Below are 17,509 nucleotides of genomic sequence, written 5' to 3' on the forward strand. Positions count from 1 at the left end.
TTCCGACAAAGCTCCGTCGGAACGGAGCCCTAGCGCAGATGTGAACAAAGCCGAACACTTTCTCCTGAGCGAACGAGGTCACTGAAATGATTAGACCATCCACGTTTATATGTCTGTATATCCCGTATATATAGTACATATCGATAGACCATTGCTATTGACCTGTATGTAAATACCCGTATAATTGCTTTTCAGATCCAGCATTGGGTTCAGCGGAAATTTATATTAAAGGGACTGTCCAAGAATCGACCCTTACCACCTATCCACAAGATAGGTGATAATTACCTGATTGCCGGGGGCCACACCAGTCGGGGAGTACATTTGTCTGGAGCAACTGCGACGGCGCTCCACTCGGTCTATGGGAATGACGGAACCAGTCAAGTACAGCGCTCTGCTGATTCAGTCCCATAGACGTTGAATGGAGTGGCGGTTGGGCATTCAAGTTTCTCCTCACTGCCAGGGTTGCAGTAAGTAGGATCTGATCCGGTCCCCTTATTCTTGTGATCGGCAGGGCCCCCCCAGCGTTCAGACATTTATGAACTATGTAGGGTTACAAGGCAACTTTGGACGCGACACGGGTTGCGCCACCAAAGATCGCTATGTCGCCCTTTCTGCATTCCAAGTAATGACTGTGAATGCGGTCGCCTTGCAACCCGCAAGTTGCCACGACACATCAGTCAAGAGAAATTAAAACCTGCTGTGTTGTGGTTACGACAACTTGCAGTTCGCAACACGACCACATTCACGATCATTACTTGCAATGCCGGCAGCGCGATAGAACGATCTTTGGCCACACGACCTGCCTTGTGCCCAAAGTTAGTGTAGCCTTAATCTAAGGCAAGCTGGAGTAAGATGCCTAATTTATTATCCGAAGCATGTGCCATAATTTTCACCTCGTTAAAGCCATAATACTGGCGTACAGCCATTAAATTAAAAATTCTCGTCCTGCTATTCCGGGACTGCAATGTAGATGGCCTATCCTTACGATAGGCCTTTAATAGTGGAACGGTGGAGGTCTGATTCCTAGCGCCATCCGCTGAATGAAAGCTTCCATTGAATGGGACGGAGCTTCAGTAGCCTGCAGTACCAGACACAGCCACAACTGTATCTCGGCGCTGTGCTGGGGTAAACCATGGAGGTGACCTTTCAATAAGCTGATAAGCAATGGTCCTGCGTTTTGGGTCCCCACCGTTTAAATATTGATGGCTTATCCTAAGCAAAGGCCATTAATAAGCTCCCAGAAAAAAAAAAATCTCTATTCTTGGACCTCTTTTCCTGTTCTTGATCCGCCTTCATTGCCCCGTGTTTCTGGCACTTCCCTTCTCAGGAGTTCTACATATACAGATAAAGTAAAATGATTATCTTCTATAACCTACACCATAATACAACCTGGTTAAAGGTTATTTCTTATATGTGTGACCGTTCACCGATCGTCAGCTGTTCATGGGGTCACTGCAGTTATCGTTGTGGAAAACCGCTGTAGGGTCCTCATTTAAAGGGGTGTTATCTTTTTTGATATAGCATTATCAAATCTTTTCAGCAGCTCTGCATTCTGGCTGTTATATCCATATCTCTTAGGGCTCATTCAGACGAGCATGTAACTCGTCCATGTGATGGCAGTTAAAACAACGGTCGTCACACGGACGCCTGTATTTCAACGGGACCGTTCACACGGCCATTGTTTCAACAGAGCGTGTCAAGGGTCCGTGGAAAAATAGGGCATGTCCTATTTTGTTGCGTTTTCACACATCCCTCCCTAGACTCCGTTCTTTGAAGGATCAGTGGTAACTCGTCCTGCACGTGCACATCGGAGGTGAAAAATGTCCGTTTTTCACATCCGAGGTTGCGCACACTCGTCTGATTTGTAGCTTTAATAGGGCAGAAGAATAGGGATTGTCTAAGGCAGATAAACACTTTAACAAGAAAAAGGGAAGATTGACCGCATCAAATATCTGTTTGACACTTATCCCCCCCCCCCTCTCTACTCACTCAGAGGTTCTGCTGCAGAAGGTGTATCAGGAATAATGTCGTCGCCCCCCCCCCCCCCCGCAATAAATTCTTAACCATGTATTACAAATTCACCCCTGAGTCCAGTGACTATTACCTCCAGCCTTGTACTTTCTTATAGACTTCGATATACAATTAGTCTTCTAGTTGGAGATGGTTATTTTTATTTGGCGTGCACCATGTAAGTGAACTAGAGGCATCAAAAACGGGATTGTTGTTGATCTGTCAAGGATCCTATAGATGAAAGGGGAAGCTGTACAAATTATCTTAAAAATGGGTTGCTTCAGTGCGACCTCCTGGATTGGGGTAAGTAATGACCTCCTATTAGTGAGGAGTAATAAGCGGAGGACAGGTGCACCTTCAAAGGAGAACTTACAGACCTGAAGTGGGCGAGGAGACTTTCCTGGACTCTTACCACATCCCCGTCCATTATTTTTGTGTGTCGTCCAAATATTCAGTAACCTTCTGAACCTGTTGTCCTCCGGACGCTGTACCAAGCTAAATGACTGTGAAAGTCATTGAAATCTGATCCGGAGTAACCAACGTTTACCTATCGGAGCATACCAGTCAATGCGGCGTTCAAAATTACAGTAAAAGTGCCGTACAGATGAGAACATGGGAACTGATCAAGAAGACTGAAGGTTTTATGAAATAATTAACAGTTGCTCATGGGTCAATTGACTTTTGATAGAGCAGTTAACCTGAAATGATTTGACGGTCGATTTAATACCAGCACTTTGCACTGACCCCAGGAAACCCATAAGGGGAATGGGTTTGGATGTTTTTGAGATGTTAACTACTTGTTCATTGCCTTACTCCACCTTCTCCACATCTGTAGGTGAGCAAGAAACTGGGGTCAAATGGATGGGAGTATGATTGTAGGATACGACCAGACACAGAGTTTTTTGTGATGGGGTAAATTGGCTCATGCCTTAAGGTACTTTTACACGGCCCAACCTGAGCCATGTAAACGAGCGCCGATCAACAAGACCGCTCTTTGATCGGTGCTCGTTGCTTCTTTCACAAGTAGCTATGGATGGGGACGAGCGCTCGCTACTCCGATCGTTTGTCCCCACACATTTCTATCATGTCGGCAGCGCATTTCCCTGTTTACACTGGTAGATAAGCTGACGACAACGATAATATTTTCAGTACTTAAAACGATCCGATCACATGATGAACAAGTATTTGCTCGTTCATTGGTTAATCGTTGCCCTGTTTACACAAGGCAATTATTGGCAACAAGCATTCTGTGAACGCTCGTTTGCCCGATAATCGGCCTGTGTAAAAGGGTCTTTAGGCTACACGCACAAGCTGCATAATTTGGTGCAGAAAATCCGCGTCAAAACCGCAGATAAATACAGGTAATTTCTCATGTAAAATACGCACTTAATGGTACGTTTTTTTTAATGCGTTTTTAGGTATAATTTTTACGTTTTGATGCAGAAACCGGTGTGGATTTTGTGCTGTGGATTTTGGTGCATTTTTTTATAAACTTGTCAGATACAATTCTGCGATGGAAATGCAAGATAGATTGACATGCTGCAGATTTTAAAATCTGCACTGCACGAAAAATTCTGCAAAATGAAGATGAGGTTACTTGAAACCTCATTTACTATGCTGGTACTGTATTACACTGTAGATTTTCTGCAGGAAAATCTGCATGTAAATGCATCATGTGCATGTGGCCTTATGGTTTTGTTTTTGCCTTCCTCTAGATCAACAGGATCAAATAAAGATATATACAATTTACCCTACCCCTTAACTTCATTCGTCCCCTGGTTGAACTTGAGAAGTGTCATTCCCCCCCCCCCCCTTTCCCCATCGGCACTAATGTAACTTTTATCATGGAGACACAGGTCTACATAAGAGCAACAGTTTAGAATCTTCACCGAATTGCATAGCTATTTGTTCAGAAAACTTAAAGGGAAGGTTCGCACTTGCAAACAACTTATTTTCTTGTTCCAATGCATCTAAAATGTATACAAAATTGCCACCGGCAAAAAACCCTCTTTCCCAACTATCATTGTTAAAATAAATAACTTTATTATGCTTATTAAGCAAACAAACGAACCACATATGTTTTAAAATGTAAACATGCCCTCTGCTGGAGAATTAGTGTCGGACAGTGCCTATATAGAAATTGGTACACAATGCCGATATGGCCGGCGACTGCAGAACGCCAGGCCTAACTGACAGTGTATTTGTAAGAGACCAGCGGAGATGCACGTTATTTGAAAGGTAAATTCAAAGCCCCCCCCAACCCCCCGACATGTTTCGCTACACGAGGCAGCGTCCTCAAGGGCATTTTTAAATTTTAAAACATATATGTGGTTTGTTTGTTTGCTTAATAAGCATAATAAAGTTATTTATTTTAACAACCATGATCGTTGGGAAAGAGGGTTCTTTGCCGGTGGCAATTTAGTATATATAATGTTCTAATTCCCGCCAACTATCAGGGTGTTTTCTTGTTATGTGAATGCATCTAAAATGACACATGAAGCAACTTTGAAAATAGTCTATTTCTGCCTGCCCTATGTAGACCTAGGTTTCTATGGAAACAGACTACAAATCAACCCTGTGTAGTCTGATCCTGCAGTCACATTCCCTGTCTGTGTGTGATTGGTGCAACTATTAAAATACTTTTTTTTTTTTTAAATATTTGTACTTTTTGAGATTCATCTGCTTTGTATTCTGTATACAGAGCAGCTGTATCGTGCGCTAAGATGTGAATCTGGATTCAGGTCTCAGCGCTACATACAGCTGCTCTGTATACAGAATACAAAGCAACTAAATCTCAAAGTACAAATTTTTAATAAAAAGTATTTTAATAGTTGAACCAGTCAGACGTTTTTATTAAAAAAAAATTAAAACAAATTTCAAAGGTGTACAATAGCCTTTAATTCTTACTAACTACAATACATTTCGTAGGTTAGCAAGAAGTAGTGGACAGAGGAATGCCAATAATCCTGCAGTATCCGACTACACACGGTTGATTTGTAGTCTGTTACCTAGGAAACATATAGGTCTGTATGAGAGCTGTATATTATGAGCTCCTTATTCCAAATACGAAAAGTGTAAATACTCGATTCCCATGGTCTACGGATTGGTTGCCAACTTGGATTTTCTTTGAATATTTCAAGTTTTGTGTGTTTCCTAGTTTAATATTTTTTTAGGAAATCCTCCAGTGGCACATTTAAAAGCGTCAGATAAAGGTATATGCTGCACACAAATATGGTCTGAGTTTTTTAGGCTAAATCTTCTTTTTTTTTTATACATAGGAAGACCAAGGAACCGTTTGGAGCCAATGGACACCATATTTGTAAAACAAGTTAAGGAAGGAGGTCCAGCACATGGAGCGGGGTTGTGTACAGGTGAATTATTATTTTATATTTAGTGTTATTATCCATCATATTCGTTTTTTCAGTTCCTCTTGTGAGATGTATCATTGAACTGGTATAAGCTGGAGACGTGTATAATTTTTCTTTCTTTTTATGATCCTAGGGGATAGAATCATCAAGGTGAATGGGGAAAGTGTTCTTGGGAAGACTTACTCTCAAGTCATTGCTCTAATTCAGACCAGGTATGTAAGTCTACGGTCTGCCACTAGTGTATATATATGTGTATATATGTGTGTGTGTGTGTGTGTGTGTGTGTGTGTGTGTGTATATATATATATATATACACACATACGTACACACGTACGTGTGTACATACATACATACATACACACACACACACACACATACATACACACACATACATACATACATACATACATGTTATTTACAGATTCTTGTATATTCTGGTGTGTCTATTTTAGTAAATGACCATGCTGGAGCATATTTTCTGAGAACTCTACACGGAGCTGTTTCTCTGTTATTCCTTCTGGAAATCTATGAATATAGTGACAATTGGGTGTTACTTTTCCCCTTGTCAATAGTGTGTTACTGCAAAAAATAAAAGCCATTGATTGTGTCACAGATCCCAGTCATTCCAGCGCCGCCGCTCTTTTCTTCCCAGTCGCTGTGTATTGACATAGCTGCAGCAGTAATGTGCCCGTATACCCACGTGATCGCTGCAGCCAAGCACTGGCCTCAACGATCCTGTGCCGTATACCCACTGAGACCAGTGATTGGCTGCAGCGATCATGTGGGTATACAAGCACATCATCGATTCAGCTATGTCAATACAGAGCGGTGTGGAGGAACGTAAGAGACAGCTGTAGAACTACGGGGATCTGTGAGGTGAGCAATGTTTATTTGTGTTGTTTTTTTTGCATCCCTCCTGCCGTGGCCAATTTTTGAAATGACTCTTAAAACCCCTTTAATGTACACTATTTTATTACATTTTCTTTACTGTAAATACTTGTGATCACTCGTGGCCTGGTATATTGGCAGAAATTCTTGTGAAAGATACTATGTGTGGTGTGGCTGATAACAGAGGCAATCGCTTATGGATAGTCCCAATGCTGGTGTAATTTGAACGTCAAACTTCACATATTTACTCACATTTTACAGTATGATCTACTGCTATATACAAGGCATCTCCTATGTTAGTGTCAAGTTTTGTTCACTATCGCATACCGAGGATGTTTCCAAAGAGGGAAATGTCTTATTTTGCAGATTGGTATTGGTTAAGTCAGCAGAATCTTAAAAATGTTGTCATTGGGAAGAACAGGCACCTGCTAAATCGTCACTAATATGAGAGAATTGTACAAACACCGGACCATAAAGATCAAACTAACAGCAGACAACTCAATGTTATTTCTTTACAGTGATTCCACCTTAGAACTTAGCGTGATGCCAAAAGACGAAGACATTCTCCAGCTGGTAAGTATCTTCATCTTCCTATATAGTTGTGAAAGATGTGTCTCCTCTCATCCGATTTTGGGTCATTATTAGATTTTCTTTAAAAAAAAAAATAACCATTCAGTAGGGCTGGGTGATTATGACTCAAATTCACAATTAAATAAACATGTAACCTTGATTGCGATTATTTAGGCCACACCCCTTTTTGCATTCTACGCCATTAATATATATCCCCTGAGCCTGCTGTGTGTATATATGTATTAATATATATCCCCTGAGCCTGCTGTATACTACTGTATATAATCTATCCCCTGACACTGCCCCCACACTGTATAATGCCCCAATAGTGGCTTCCCACAGTATGTCCCTTCCAGTACAGTATAATGCCCCTATAGTTGCCACCACACCCAGTATGCCACCATAGCTGCCCCCACACAGTGTAAGTCTGCTATAGTGTATAATAAAAAAATATCTTAAAATAATCACCTATCCCAGTTCCCACGATGGGTAGAGGAGATTCCTCTGCTCCTCCACTCTGTGTGGTTTGGCGCAGACAGGCACCGGGACGTCACTGCATAGCGCCTGTCTGTGCGCTGTGCTCACGGCTGGCATTACATAGTGAACGCTCCACTGGATTCAACTGTATCTGCGCCCTTGTGGTTTTTCTTTTCCCTCCCAAAACTCTGTCTCACATGGTTGTGTTGAGCAATGTATAATGTGACTCAGGGAGGTGTTTGACCCTGATAAGGAGATTGCATCAAATTCTGAATTGATAGGTTGTAAATCATGTTTCCTTTAATTGACTGCTGTTTTCTTTAATTGTTATTTTTACATAATTGCTAGTTTTATCTTATTGTAGTTGAAACTTATAAAATAAAAGGAGAAAACACCAATAGAATTTACATCGATAGGCAAATCTGTATTGTTAAAGGTAATTATACTTTCAAAAGATGTCTTGCATGTCAATAAAACGATGCGGCAGAAGTGCTAGGGTGAGCTCTGAGCCGCTTTGTTTCTCATAGACCTTTTATTGAGCCTGTATACCACTTCCTCAGCTTTCCGAAAAAAGACCATCAGAAATGAAGTGCCTCAGCACTCACCCGAGCTCTTCTGCTGCATCGTTTTAGCGATCGGTGGGGGTCTTGGTGCTGGGACCCTCACCGATCAAAACTTCTGACGTGTCAAAAGTTTTTTCAAAGTATAGTTAGGGTATGTGCACACGGTTTATTTTCAGGCCTTATACGGCCGAAAAATCGGAAGCAGAACGCCTCCAAACATCTGCCCATTGATTTCAATGGGGAAAACTGCATTCTGTTGCGACGGGCCGTTTTTTTTAACGGCCGCAAAAAAGTTCAAGTTTTTTGATACGTTTTTTTATTGACTCTATAGAAAAACTGCTCCAAAAACGTCCGTAAAAAACGCAGCGAAAAACAAGTGTTGGCTTAAAAAATATCTGAAAATCAGGAGCTGCTTTCTCCGTATTTTCGGACGTTTTTTAGTAAGCGTGTGCAAATACCCTGAACCTTTAAGGATGTTTGAGTCCGTTACCTTGTGATATCTTAGAGGCTCTGTCACCACATTATAAGTGCCCTGTCTCTTACATAAGGAGATGGGCGCTGTAATGTAGGCGACAGCAGTGTATTTTTACCACGTTAGGAGCGATTTTAGCTTTTTGCTCATTTCGTTTCTTAATGCCCAACTGGGCGTGTTTTTACTTTAGACCAGGTGGGCGTTGTGGGGAGGAGTGTATGACGCTGACCAATCAGTGACCAATCGGCGTCATACACTTCTCTCCATTCATGTAATCAGCGCATAGTGACCCTGCATTGTTCACTATGTGCAGTCACATACTCGCTCATTAACGTTATTGAAGTGTTTAGACAGTGAGTAGATATTCCTTCCAGCCAGGACGGGATGTCTATTCACAATCCTGACACTTTGCTAACGTTTGTGTGGGACTTGCAGCAGAGCAAACGTAAGCTCGCGAGATTACGCTGTAAATGACAGGTTACAGCGAGATTACTCTTTACTCTGCTGTAAGTACCACAGAAACGTTAACGGAGTGTCGGGATTGTGAATAGACATCCCGTCCTGTCTGGAAGGAATGTCTATTCACTGTCTAAACACTTCAGTAACGTTAATGTGTCAGTATAAGACAGCACATAGTGATCTAGCAGGATCCCTATGCGCTGAGGAAATGAATGGAGAGAAGTGCATGACGCTGATTGGTCACTAATTGGTCAGCGTCATACACTCCTCTGTACAACGCCCATTTGGTCTAAAGTAAAAACACGCCCCGTTGTCCATTAAAGTCATTAGCATAAATCTAAAATCGCTCTTAACGTGGTAAAAATTGATTGTTTTTCTAAATAAAAACCACTGCTGTCACCTACATTACAGCGCCGATCACATTATGTAGGAGATGGGGCACTTATAATGTGGTGACAGAGCCTCTTTAAGGTGGCCATACACTATAGATAGCTGTCGGCCTAACGATGATGACCACTTTTCCTTACTACACACGCACGCTTGGCTCAGCAGAAACTTCGGCGACTGACTCTGTTCCTTACGTCTGAATGGGTTTATTTTCTGCAACACCTGCATGGATTTCTGCGGACCCCAGTTGTTAGACAAGTATATTGTTGGCCATGCCAGTGTCCAATCTCTAAAATAAAATTTCATGTTGGTGGAGATATCTCTTGACATCATTGACCTCATGGCAGCTGCCGCTCCAGTCTATATATTCCACTTGGATGGATTGTCAGTGATCCATTATTGATTTTGGATTATGATGGAGCTTTAGGAATGATCTATCTTGTCATGTGAGAACCTAACTCTCTGGTAAGAGCCGCCTGCACGGCTTAGTATGATCCTTCACGTGTTTCCTGTCAATCAGACGTGTCGTCGCCATGGTTACCCACAGCCTTATCTTCTCGTTGCTTAATTACAGACTTGTGCTATATGTTTTGTACATCAACCTATACAACATGAGTCCCGGTGCTAGCTTTTGTCTCTGACGTTCACTGCTGGTTCGCCAGCTGAGCTGTCACTACTCCTTGATATTAACCTCTACAGCCTAATGCTAAAAATACGGCAGATTTAATTGATTCATTTATTTGTAAAGTCTATTTCGAGGGGTGGAAAATGGCAGTTTCTATATTTTATTGCGTTCTTGGTCCCACTCTATCGTAAGCCTCTTCATCCCTATTCAATTACACTGGTCATTCTCTCATCATTGAGTTAGATGTTTTTCTAAGGAAGAGCGAATATTCAGCTGGACCTCTCGCTATAAAATGGCCACAGTGGAGCGGTTTGCCCGTAGCAACCAATCAGATTCCAGCTCTAAGATTCGAGCAACGAAGTCCCCGTCCCTCCCCCGTTCTTCTTTATTTTTTTTAAGCCCAACTGGTACTGTCCTACCGCCATATAGTTCCAAGATAATACTGCTATATACAGCCCACATAACGCCACCATATAATGCCCAATAATTCCCCCACTGGGTATGTTCCCACAGGTCTGATACTATGCATAAAAGTTCACCGCGTACCCGACCTCTAACCCGCAGGGAATTCCGGCCGAAAGACTGCAACAATTCCGCAGTATAAACTGACTTACCGTAGATTAAAAAATACCCCACAGGTCAATTTCTGCACGTTTTCTCAGCAGATTTTTTTTATGAAGGGCGTGGATGAGATTTTGAGTTTCCTCCACTTTGCTGATACTGTAATACACACTGGATTTTCCTCAATAAAATCTGGTGCAGAAAATGCACAGTTAATCCGCCTACTGTGAGCATACTCTCAGAGACCATATAATACTCCCATACCGTTCCCAAATAATACCATCATGCCACCATAAAACATCCTGCAATATGGAGTGGGCGTGCAGACAATGTTTTTTGACAGCCTTTAAAAGTTTTCCCATTGTAGTAAGCGATTGCTATCTTACTGATCAGTGGGGGGGGGGGGGGTCTACCTTCCTGGGTACCCACCAGCAGGGCCGGGCATTAGGATAGATGGAAAACTGTAAAACTTTCTTTTGGCGCCCCACCCCAACATAAAAACACAGTATTTTGTCCTCTAAGTGTGCCCACACAGTAATGCGCCTTAAGTGCCATACGCAGTATATTGCCCTTGTAGTGTCCTTACGCAGTATAATGTCCCCTTAGTAGCCCCTCACATTATGTCCTCCTCATCCTCCCTGGGTGCCACACACAGCCCCCCCTTGCTGATAGTGCCCCCCTTTAGACTGTGCCATACAGCTCTAAATTCTACCATACAGCCCCCCTGTAGATAGTGCCATGCAGCCCCCCACCTCCACATTGTAGATAGTGCCATACAGCCCCCAAACAAACACATCGACAAATGGAGCTGCTCCAAAATAGGATGCTTGCGTAGGCCGGCATGATCAGGTGACGTCATCACGCGACCTGCGCAGGGATCCTGTCCCTGATAGGCTGCAGGCAAAATGACCTGTAGCCTACTAAATGGCAGAGCAGGGAGATACCTCCCTGCTCGGCCTTAGTATTCCATAGTATCTGCGTCCTAAGGGCCAAGATACTATTTAATGTGGCGTCACTACTGCTGTAGCAGCCATATTCTCGTCTAGCGGTACCAAAGGGCATAGGGGGGGACCGTCCCGGCGGGTGGGCAAGGCCCTCCTCGTGCCGTAGCAGCTGCTATGGCTGCTACAGTGGTAGCTACGCCGCTGCAGAGAGAGAGCACCCGGACGGAAAAGCAGCTGCAGAGTCTCCGGGCCCGGGCACTTCAGAAACACAAGCAGGGAAGGGAGCCAGCGCAGCGCCCCCTTCCACCTGCTGGAGTGATGCGCCCTGTGCAATGGCACAGGTCGCACACCCTAAAGGCTGGCCCTGCCCACCAATACCCCTTCACAACGGCGCTCCAAGCCACCCGCTGTGCAGGGTGCTACAACATAGCCCTATTCATTGACGGAGCTGTGTTGCAATTCCCTGCACAGCAGGTGGCCCGGGAGCACCATTGTGCAGAGGAAAACATGGACTGACCTCCGTCCTTTTTATTCTCTGGTGATAAGAATGTCCAAACAAGATGCCATAACATTCAGTGATGGGAATATCCTTTTAAGTATATCTTTTCTATTCCTGAGACTGAATACTGGAGAATTGGCATGCCTCTCTGCATCCAGAAATTAAAAATAGCTGTAATTGGTCAATCAGAAGTTAGATCATTACCCAAAATTTAATTATGGTTTGCAAAATTTGTATTTTTATTTTTTTTCTTCGAGGTATTGCCATTTTTATTCCTTTATTCCATACTTTTGAAGTAGTTGCTCGGTAGCTGAAGACCAATAATCACAGAGATGCCTCATAATTTCGGTGCGGAAATTCTGCAGCGTATTGCATTAGCAGCAAAGTGGATGAGATATGAAAAATCTCATCCATGCACTGCCGGAAAAAAGTGCGAAAATTGTCCTGCGATGCGGATTCTCAATCTGCAGCATGGCAATTTATTTTGCGGAAACAAAGAATTTGCGGATGGAAATTCCGCAGCATTTCCCTCGTGTGCAGGGACAGCCCAAATCTGTTTAACAGTTGGAGCTCTCTTGTAACAAGCCATGCGCCTGTGTGAACTGCACACTATTAGGATAGCTGTTTAGCCACTTAATGTAAGCTATATTTCCATTCACTGACTGCTAGAAGAAATGTTGACAACTGTAAGGAATCGAAACACAAAGAATAATAGGAAGTTGCAGTCTACCATGTATAAGAATTAACTCTATAAAACTGGAGAAACCCTTATAGGGGTGGCTCAAAATGTAAAACTGTATGGTGAGGCGGGTAAGACTTAGCGCAGAACAATATCATAGGGTTTTTTTCCCCAGCAGCTGTGAACTGAGCGGGGCAATACATCGCGCACTATGCCGCGCTCTCAGCCTGGTGCACCCCTCAACCAGTATGCCAGTCTTTATATTTGACCCTCATTGTCGATGCAGTTAACTATTTATTTCCAGAGGATCACCACCATTGTCTCTTTATAGAAAGTTGTGATTTAATAATCTACTGCTGGGAAATCTTCACTAAAGTGATAAGATGCCACGACCATAGTAGTCTCATAACCAGATGGATTATCATAAGACATGAGTAACATCTGCGTTAATAAGGAAGAAGTCCATTTCTTTCTTTCCGTTTCAAATACAGTTATTTAGTGCTTTGTGATTTATTTATTTTAGATTTTTTTATATATATATTATTTTTATTTTTATTTTTTCCCCGTAAGGGAACCTAGAGTAGTTTGCACTGCAGACCTCATAGCTCTCTTCATCCTGAGCTTCCTGGATCATAACTAAAATGACAGAACTAAAGATAAGACTGAGCCTAAAACAGAAAGGTCCTATACGAATCTGGAGAGAATCCAATGCTACACAACCACACAGGTTTATATACACCATAGGCTTAGTGAAAAGCTATTAGATGTCACCTCTAGGCACCGCAATGGCTTCTCTGTAGTTGTCACCTAGTATATTGTGTAGGAAGTAAGTAAATGGATCAAAATGCTGCCTACCTTTTTTTGGACCAAGCCTAGAGTTGGTGTGCACCTTAACCCTCCTGCTGGACACCACCACAGTGCTGCTGGTTTCTATTTTCAGTATTTGTTACCCATATACAGGAGCAAAAATACTCAAAGGGCTTGGGCCGGGATCACACACACAATTTTGTTGCAGTTTTTGTGCCAAAGTCAGTAGTGGACACACAAGAAAGGAGATGCATCAGTCTTTTCTTTATACCTCTCCTTCCTTTTGGATCCACTTCTGGCTTTGGCTCAAACTGCCAGAAAAACGACATCAAAACTTTGTGTGATCCTGGCCTTAGAGGTTTAGAATACCCATTTTTTTAATACCCGTATTAGAAAATTTTAAGTCAATAGAGGGTTTTTTTCAGGACTTTCATCTCATAGTCAAAGCAGAGGGCAGCTACAAAGAGTGTATTTTGCTCTGGTGAACCTGTACTTTATATGAGCGCCGCCGCCCCGTCTAACATCTGATTGGAGCTCGGACCCCCACCGATCTGATATTGATGGCCTATCCTAAGGAAAAACAATCCATATTCAAATCTCGGATAAGCCCAGAAAGTGTTGTTACCAATAATTACAGGATATGCCATAAATGTCTCATAGTTACGGGTCCCGGCTCTGGGACCAGCACCTATATCAAGAATGGGCCAAACAATGTTTCCCAGGAGTCTCCCAAAGGAAAGGAGGCAGCAAACCAGCATGGATTCAAAGGTGTTTATTCATCCAGTGTATAAGTGACAACTTATACACTGGGTGAATAAACACCTTTGAATCCATGCTGGTTTGCTGCCTCCTTTCCTTTGGGTGACTCCTGGGGAACTTTGGCTCTGTCTGAGATTCATGGTCCAGATCTCCTGAGGTTCAGCACCCATTACCTCTTGCTGTGCAGCCCCTTTTTGCTCTCTATTTGGACTTTTATATCAAGAATGGGGAATCCCCTGCCGCCACATCCATGAGTGGAATGAATGGAGAGGTGGCTGTGCACGGGTGACCCCTATTCTGGATACAGGTACTGGGACTCGCACTTATCAGACATTTATGGCATATCTTGTAATATTCCGTTCAGCATTGAGACCTTATGGCCGCTGGATTATTGGAATATATATATATATATATTTTTGGAAGGCTATAGAACCTTGAAGACCTCTCCAAAATAAAATACTAATACAACGTATGTTACTTTTTTTTGTTGTGTTTTGGAGACAAGTGCCAAACTATTGTAATTTCTGCTTTATCCGCTCCTGGAGTTACAGAATTTCACTGTTTATTCTTAGCAGTAAAAACTCTTTTTTTTGAATGTCTCTTCCTGAAAAGGTGAGAAGTCTGCAATATCTTTTATATAGAACAGCAGATGCGGGAAATGTCATGTTTGTGGAATATATAAAAATTTTTTTTACTGTAGGAGCAAAGTGAATGCTAAATGTGGAGGAACTGCATTACTGATGATCACTTTATCGTAGCTGACATTTGTTGCTCTTCAGGTCTCTAAATTCTCAACTATTTCCGTGTCGCTGCTATTTCTTCATACTTTGTGCGGTGACACATACGTCTGTAGTTTATTACTTGTTTTTTTTTTTTTTCATTTTTAAATTGAAAGAAATTATTTTTTTCCCAGGAATTCCCATTCTCTCTCCGCTCTTTTTCCGACTTATCAGATGAGTCAGTATTGACCTTTTTTCACCTGTACCAAAGCCCTATAGGGCTTCCATAGCGGGTGTATTAAATCCTTTTTTAACTAACTTAACACCTGGACCCCCCGGTGGTATTTCTGTAGCAAACTTAGAACACCATAGGGTTCTTTGGTGGTTGAGGTTGAAAACCGACACAAGTCCATGTTCAACCTATTATCCAGCGGAAAATGGTTCCCGACTCAAATATGGCAATGAGATTAAATCCCTGGATCAATAATCCATCTGCAGCCATTCTTACTCAGTCATCCAGACTCCCCTTGAACTCTCAACTAATAAACACAAACTTTATTTCAAATGAGCCCCAATGTACCATTATAGACACCCCCCCCTCCATCCAATGTACAAGTCCTGATTGTCGTAAGGACAAATTGAAATGTAAAAACAAAAACTCCTTTTACTTACAAAATACAGTATAGATAGTACTGCCTCTCTGTGTCTTCCAATCATGTAGGCACAGATAGTACTTCCTCTTCCACAAATGATGTGGGCCAGATAATGCTGCCTCTGCCTTTTCCTAGAAATCATGTAGTCAAAGATAGTACTGCCTCCTTCTCTCTACCTAGAAATCATGTAGGCACAGATAGTACTGCCTCCTTCTCTCTACCTAGAAATCATGTAGGCACAGATAGTACTGTCTCCTTCTCTCTACCTAGAAATCATGTAGGCACAGATAGTACGGTCTCCTCTCTACCTAGAAATCATGTAGGCACAGATGGTACTGTCTCCTCTCTACCTAGAAATCATGTAGGCACAGATAGTACGGTCTCCTCTCTACCTAGAAATCATGTAGGCACAGATGGTACTGTCTCCTTCTCTCTACCTAGAAATCATGTAGGCACAGATGGTACTGTCTCCTTCTCTCTACCTAGAAATCACGTAGGCACAGATAGTACTGTCTCCTTCTCTCTACCTAGAAATCATGTAGGCACAGATGGTACTGTCTCCTTCTCTCTACCTAGAAATCACGTAGGCACAGATAGTATTGACTGTCTCCTCCTAGAAATGATGTTGGCCAGATAAAACTACCTCTGTCTATTCCTAGAAATCACGTAGGTGCAGATAGTACTGCCTCTGTCTTTCTGGAAATCACGACGGCACAGCTGGTACTACCTCCCTGTCAGTCCTTTAGTAGGGAGTCCTTTATTTATTCATCCATATGGCCCTAAGCAATAAAAGGAGAAGCTCCCTGATAGACTCCACTGTGAAAAAGTATGATTGCTGGGATCAGACATTTAGGGGTAACTGACTGAAGATTTATGGAGACCTCTGTTGTTCCTAAATTGACAAGTCAGACATTCTACCGTAGTTAAAGATGGAGATTCTTCAGCTGACAATTCTTCTCTGAGTGGCATTGGGCATGATCTTCTTTCTCGGCCACTCTTACAGTCTGATACTTGTTCAAGCCGCGTTGTCCATTACTATATGGATGAATGAGAACAGAAGCCTTGTGTTTAACACAATGGGACGTATTTATCAAGCCGCAGCTCTGCAGACTGAAATAAAATGGCAGAAAATTTGCCTGTCTGATGACTGCTGTCTAACGACTGATCTGGAGAAAACCGCTTTTATTTCTGCTTCTATTGAAGCGGTAGTATAACCTTAGAGGGGCTCTCCCTGGCCTATTTTCAGTTTGCCTTTAAGGCACGCTAGCCTTACATGCTCTTTATCCACTTGTGGCTGGAGGTTTATTACAGAGAACAAGTATTAGGTTGAATTGTAGTAACAAGTACAGGGATCGCTGATATGGTCTCTGCTCACCGTTACCTTTCCCCTATTACAGCATACCCCCTTTCATATTCTACAAGGGGCATACACTTAAACTGAATGTCCACCCTTGTACGCCACTTGTGTTTTGTTTTTTTTTATCAATAATGAGGCCAATATTGTGTGCTGATGAATCTTACATTTTTAATAAAAATTTCAGAGTAAGCTCCCTCTAGTGGTGGCTGCTGGCAACCAGAATTTTATCACCGATTTTTATATACAGGAAATTTGTAGCTCTGAAACGCAGAGCACGGACGGTTACAAAGATATTATGAATTTAATCATCGCATAATGTGCAACCTATGACCTGTTAAAAGGTAGAGCGGTACATTTTACTCAGGCCTCAAAGGCACTGACATGTGGCAATATGCTGATCTATGGATGAGTTTCATTACACATGCACATTCATACAGCCGGCTCCGTAAATGAGTATGTAAGTTCCTAAATTGTCTTTTGTCAATTTATTTCCGTGAAAGCTGCGTTCGCACTAATACAGAAAACATTCCAGGTGGAAAAGGGGGAGAGGCATCACGTGGACGGGTGTGAGGGTGCAGGATACAATTCAGAACGAGCTGCAGTGCTCCACAGAGCACCACGACCTCTTCATTCTAGCGATTTCCCCCACGACCGGCTGCTTCTGTAATTGTGTTTTCTGTAGAAAAGGTTTGAGTCGGTCTCCTTAGTTAGG

At 42.5% G+C, this 17,509-nt stretch overlaps 1 protein-coding gene across 7 annotated transcripts in view; it reads left to right on the top strand.

Annotated features, from left to right (window-relative positions):
* ARHGAP21 (Rho GTPase activating protein 21) overlaps positions 1-17,509 on the top strand; it is a 158,174-nt gene that overhangs the window by 78,701 nt on the left and 61,964 nt on the right. For all 7 annotated transcript variants that reach the window (XM_075827539.1, XM_075827540.1, XM_075827534.1 and 4 more), the window contains exons 4-6: positions 5,289-5,381; positions 5,512-5,590; positions 6,785-6,839. In XM_075827539.1, the coding sequence (XP_075683654.1) occupies positions 5,289-5,381; positions 5,512-5,590; positions 6,785-6,839 (227 nt within the window). The remainder of the gene's footprint in view (positions 1-5,288; positions 5,382-5,511; positions 5,591-6,784; positions 6,840-17,509) is intronic.

Source organism: Rhinoderma darwinii, chromosome 5, assembly GCF_050947455.1.
Source record: "Rhinoderma darwinii isolate aRhiDar2 chromosome 5, aRhiDar2.hap1, whole genome shotgun sequence".
Taxonomy (NCBI): domain Eukaryota; kingdom Metazoa; phylum Chordata; class Amphibia; order Anura; family Rhinodermatidae; genus Rhinoderma; species Rhinoderma darwinii.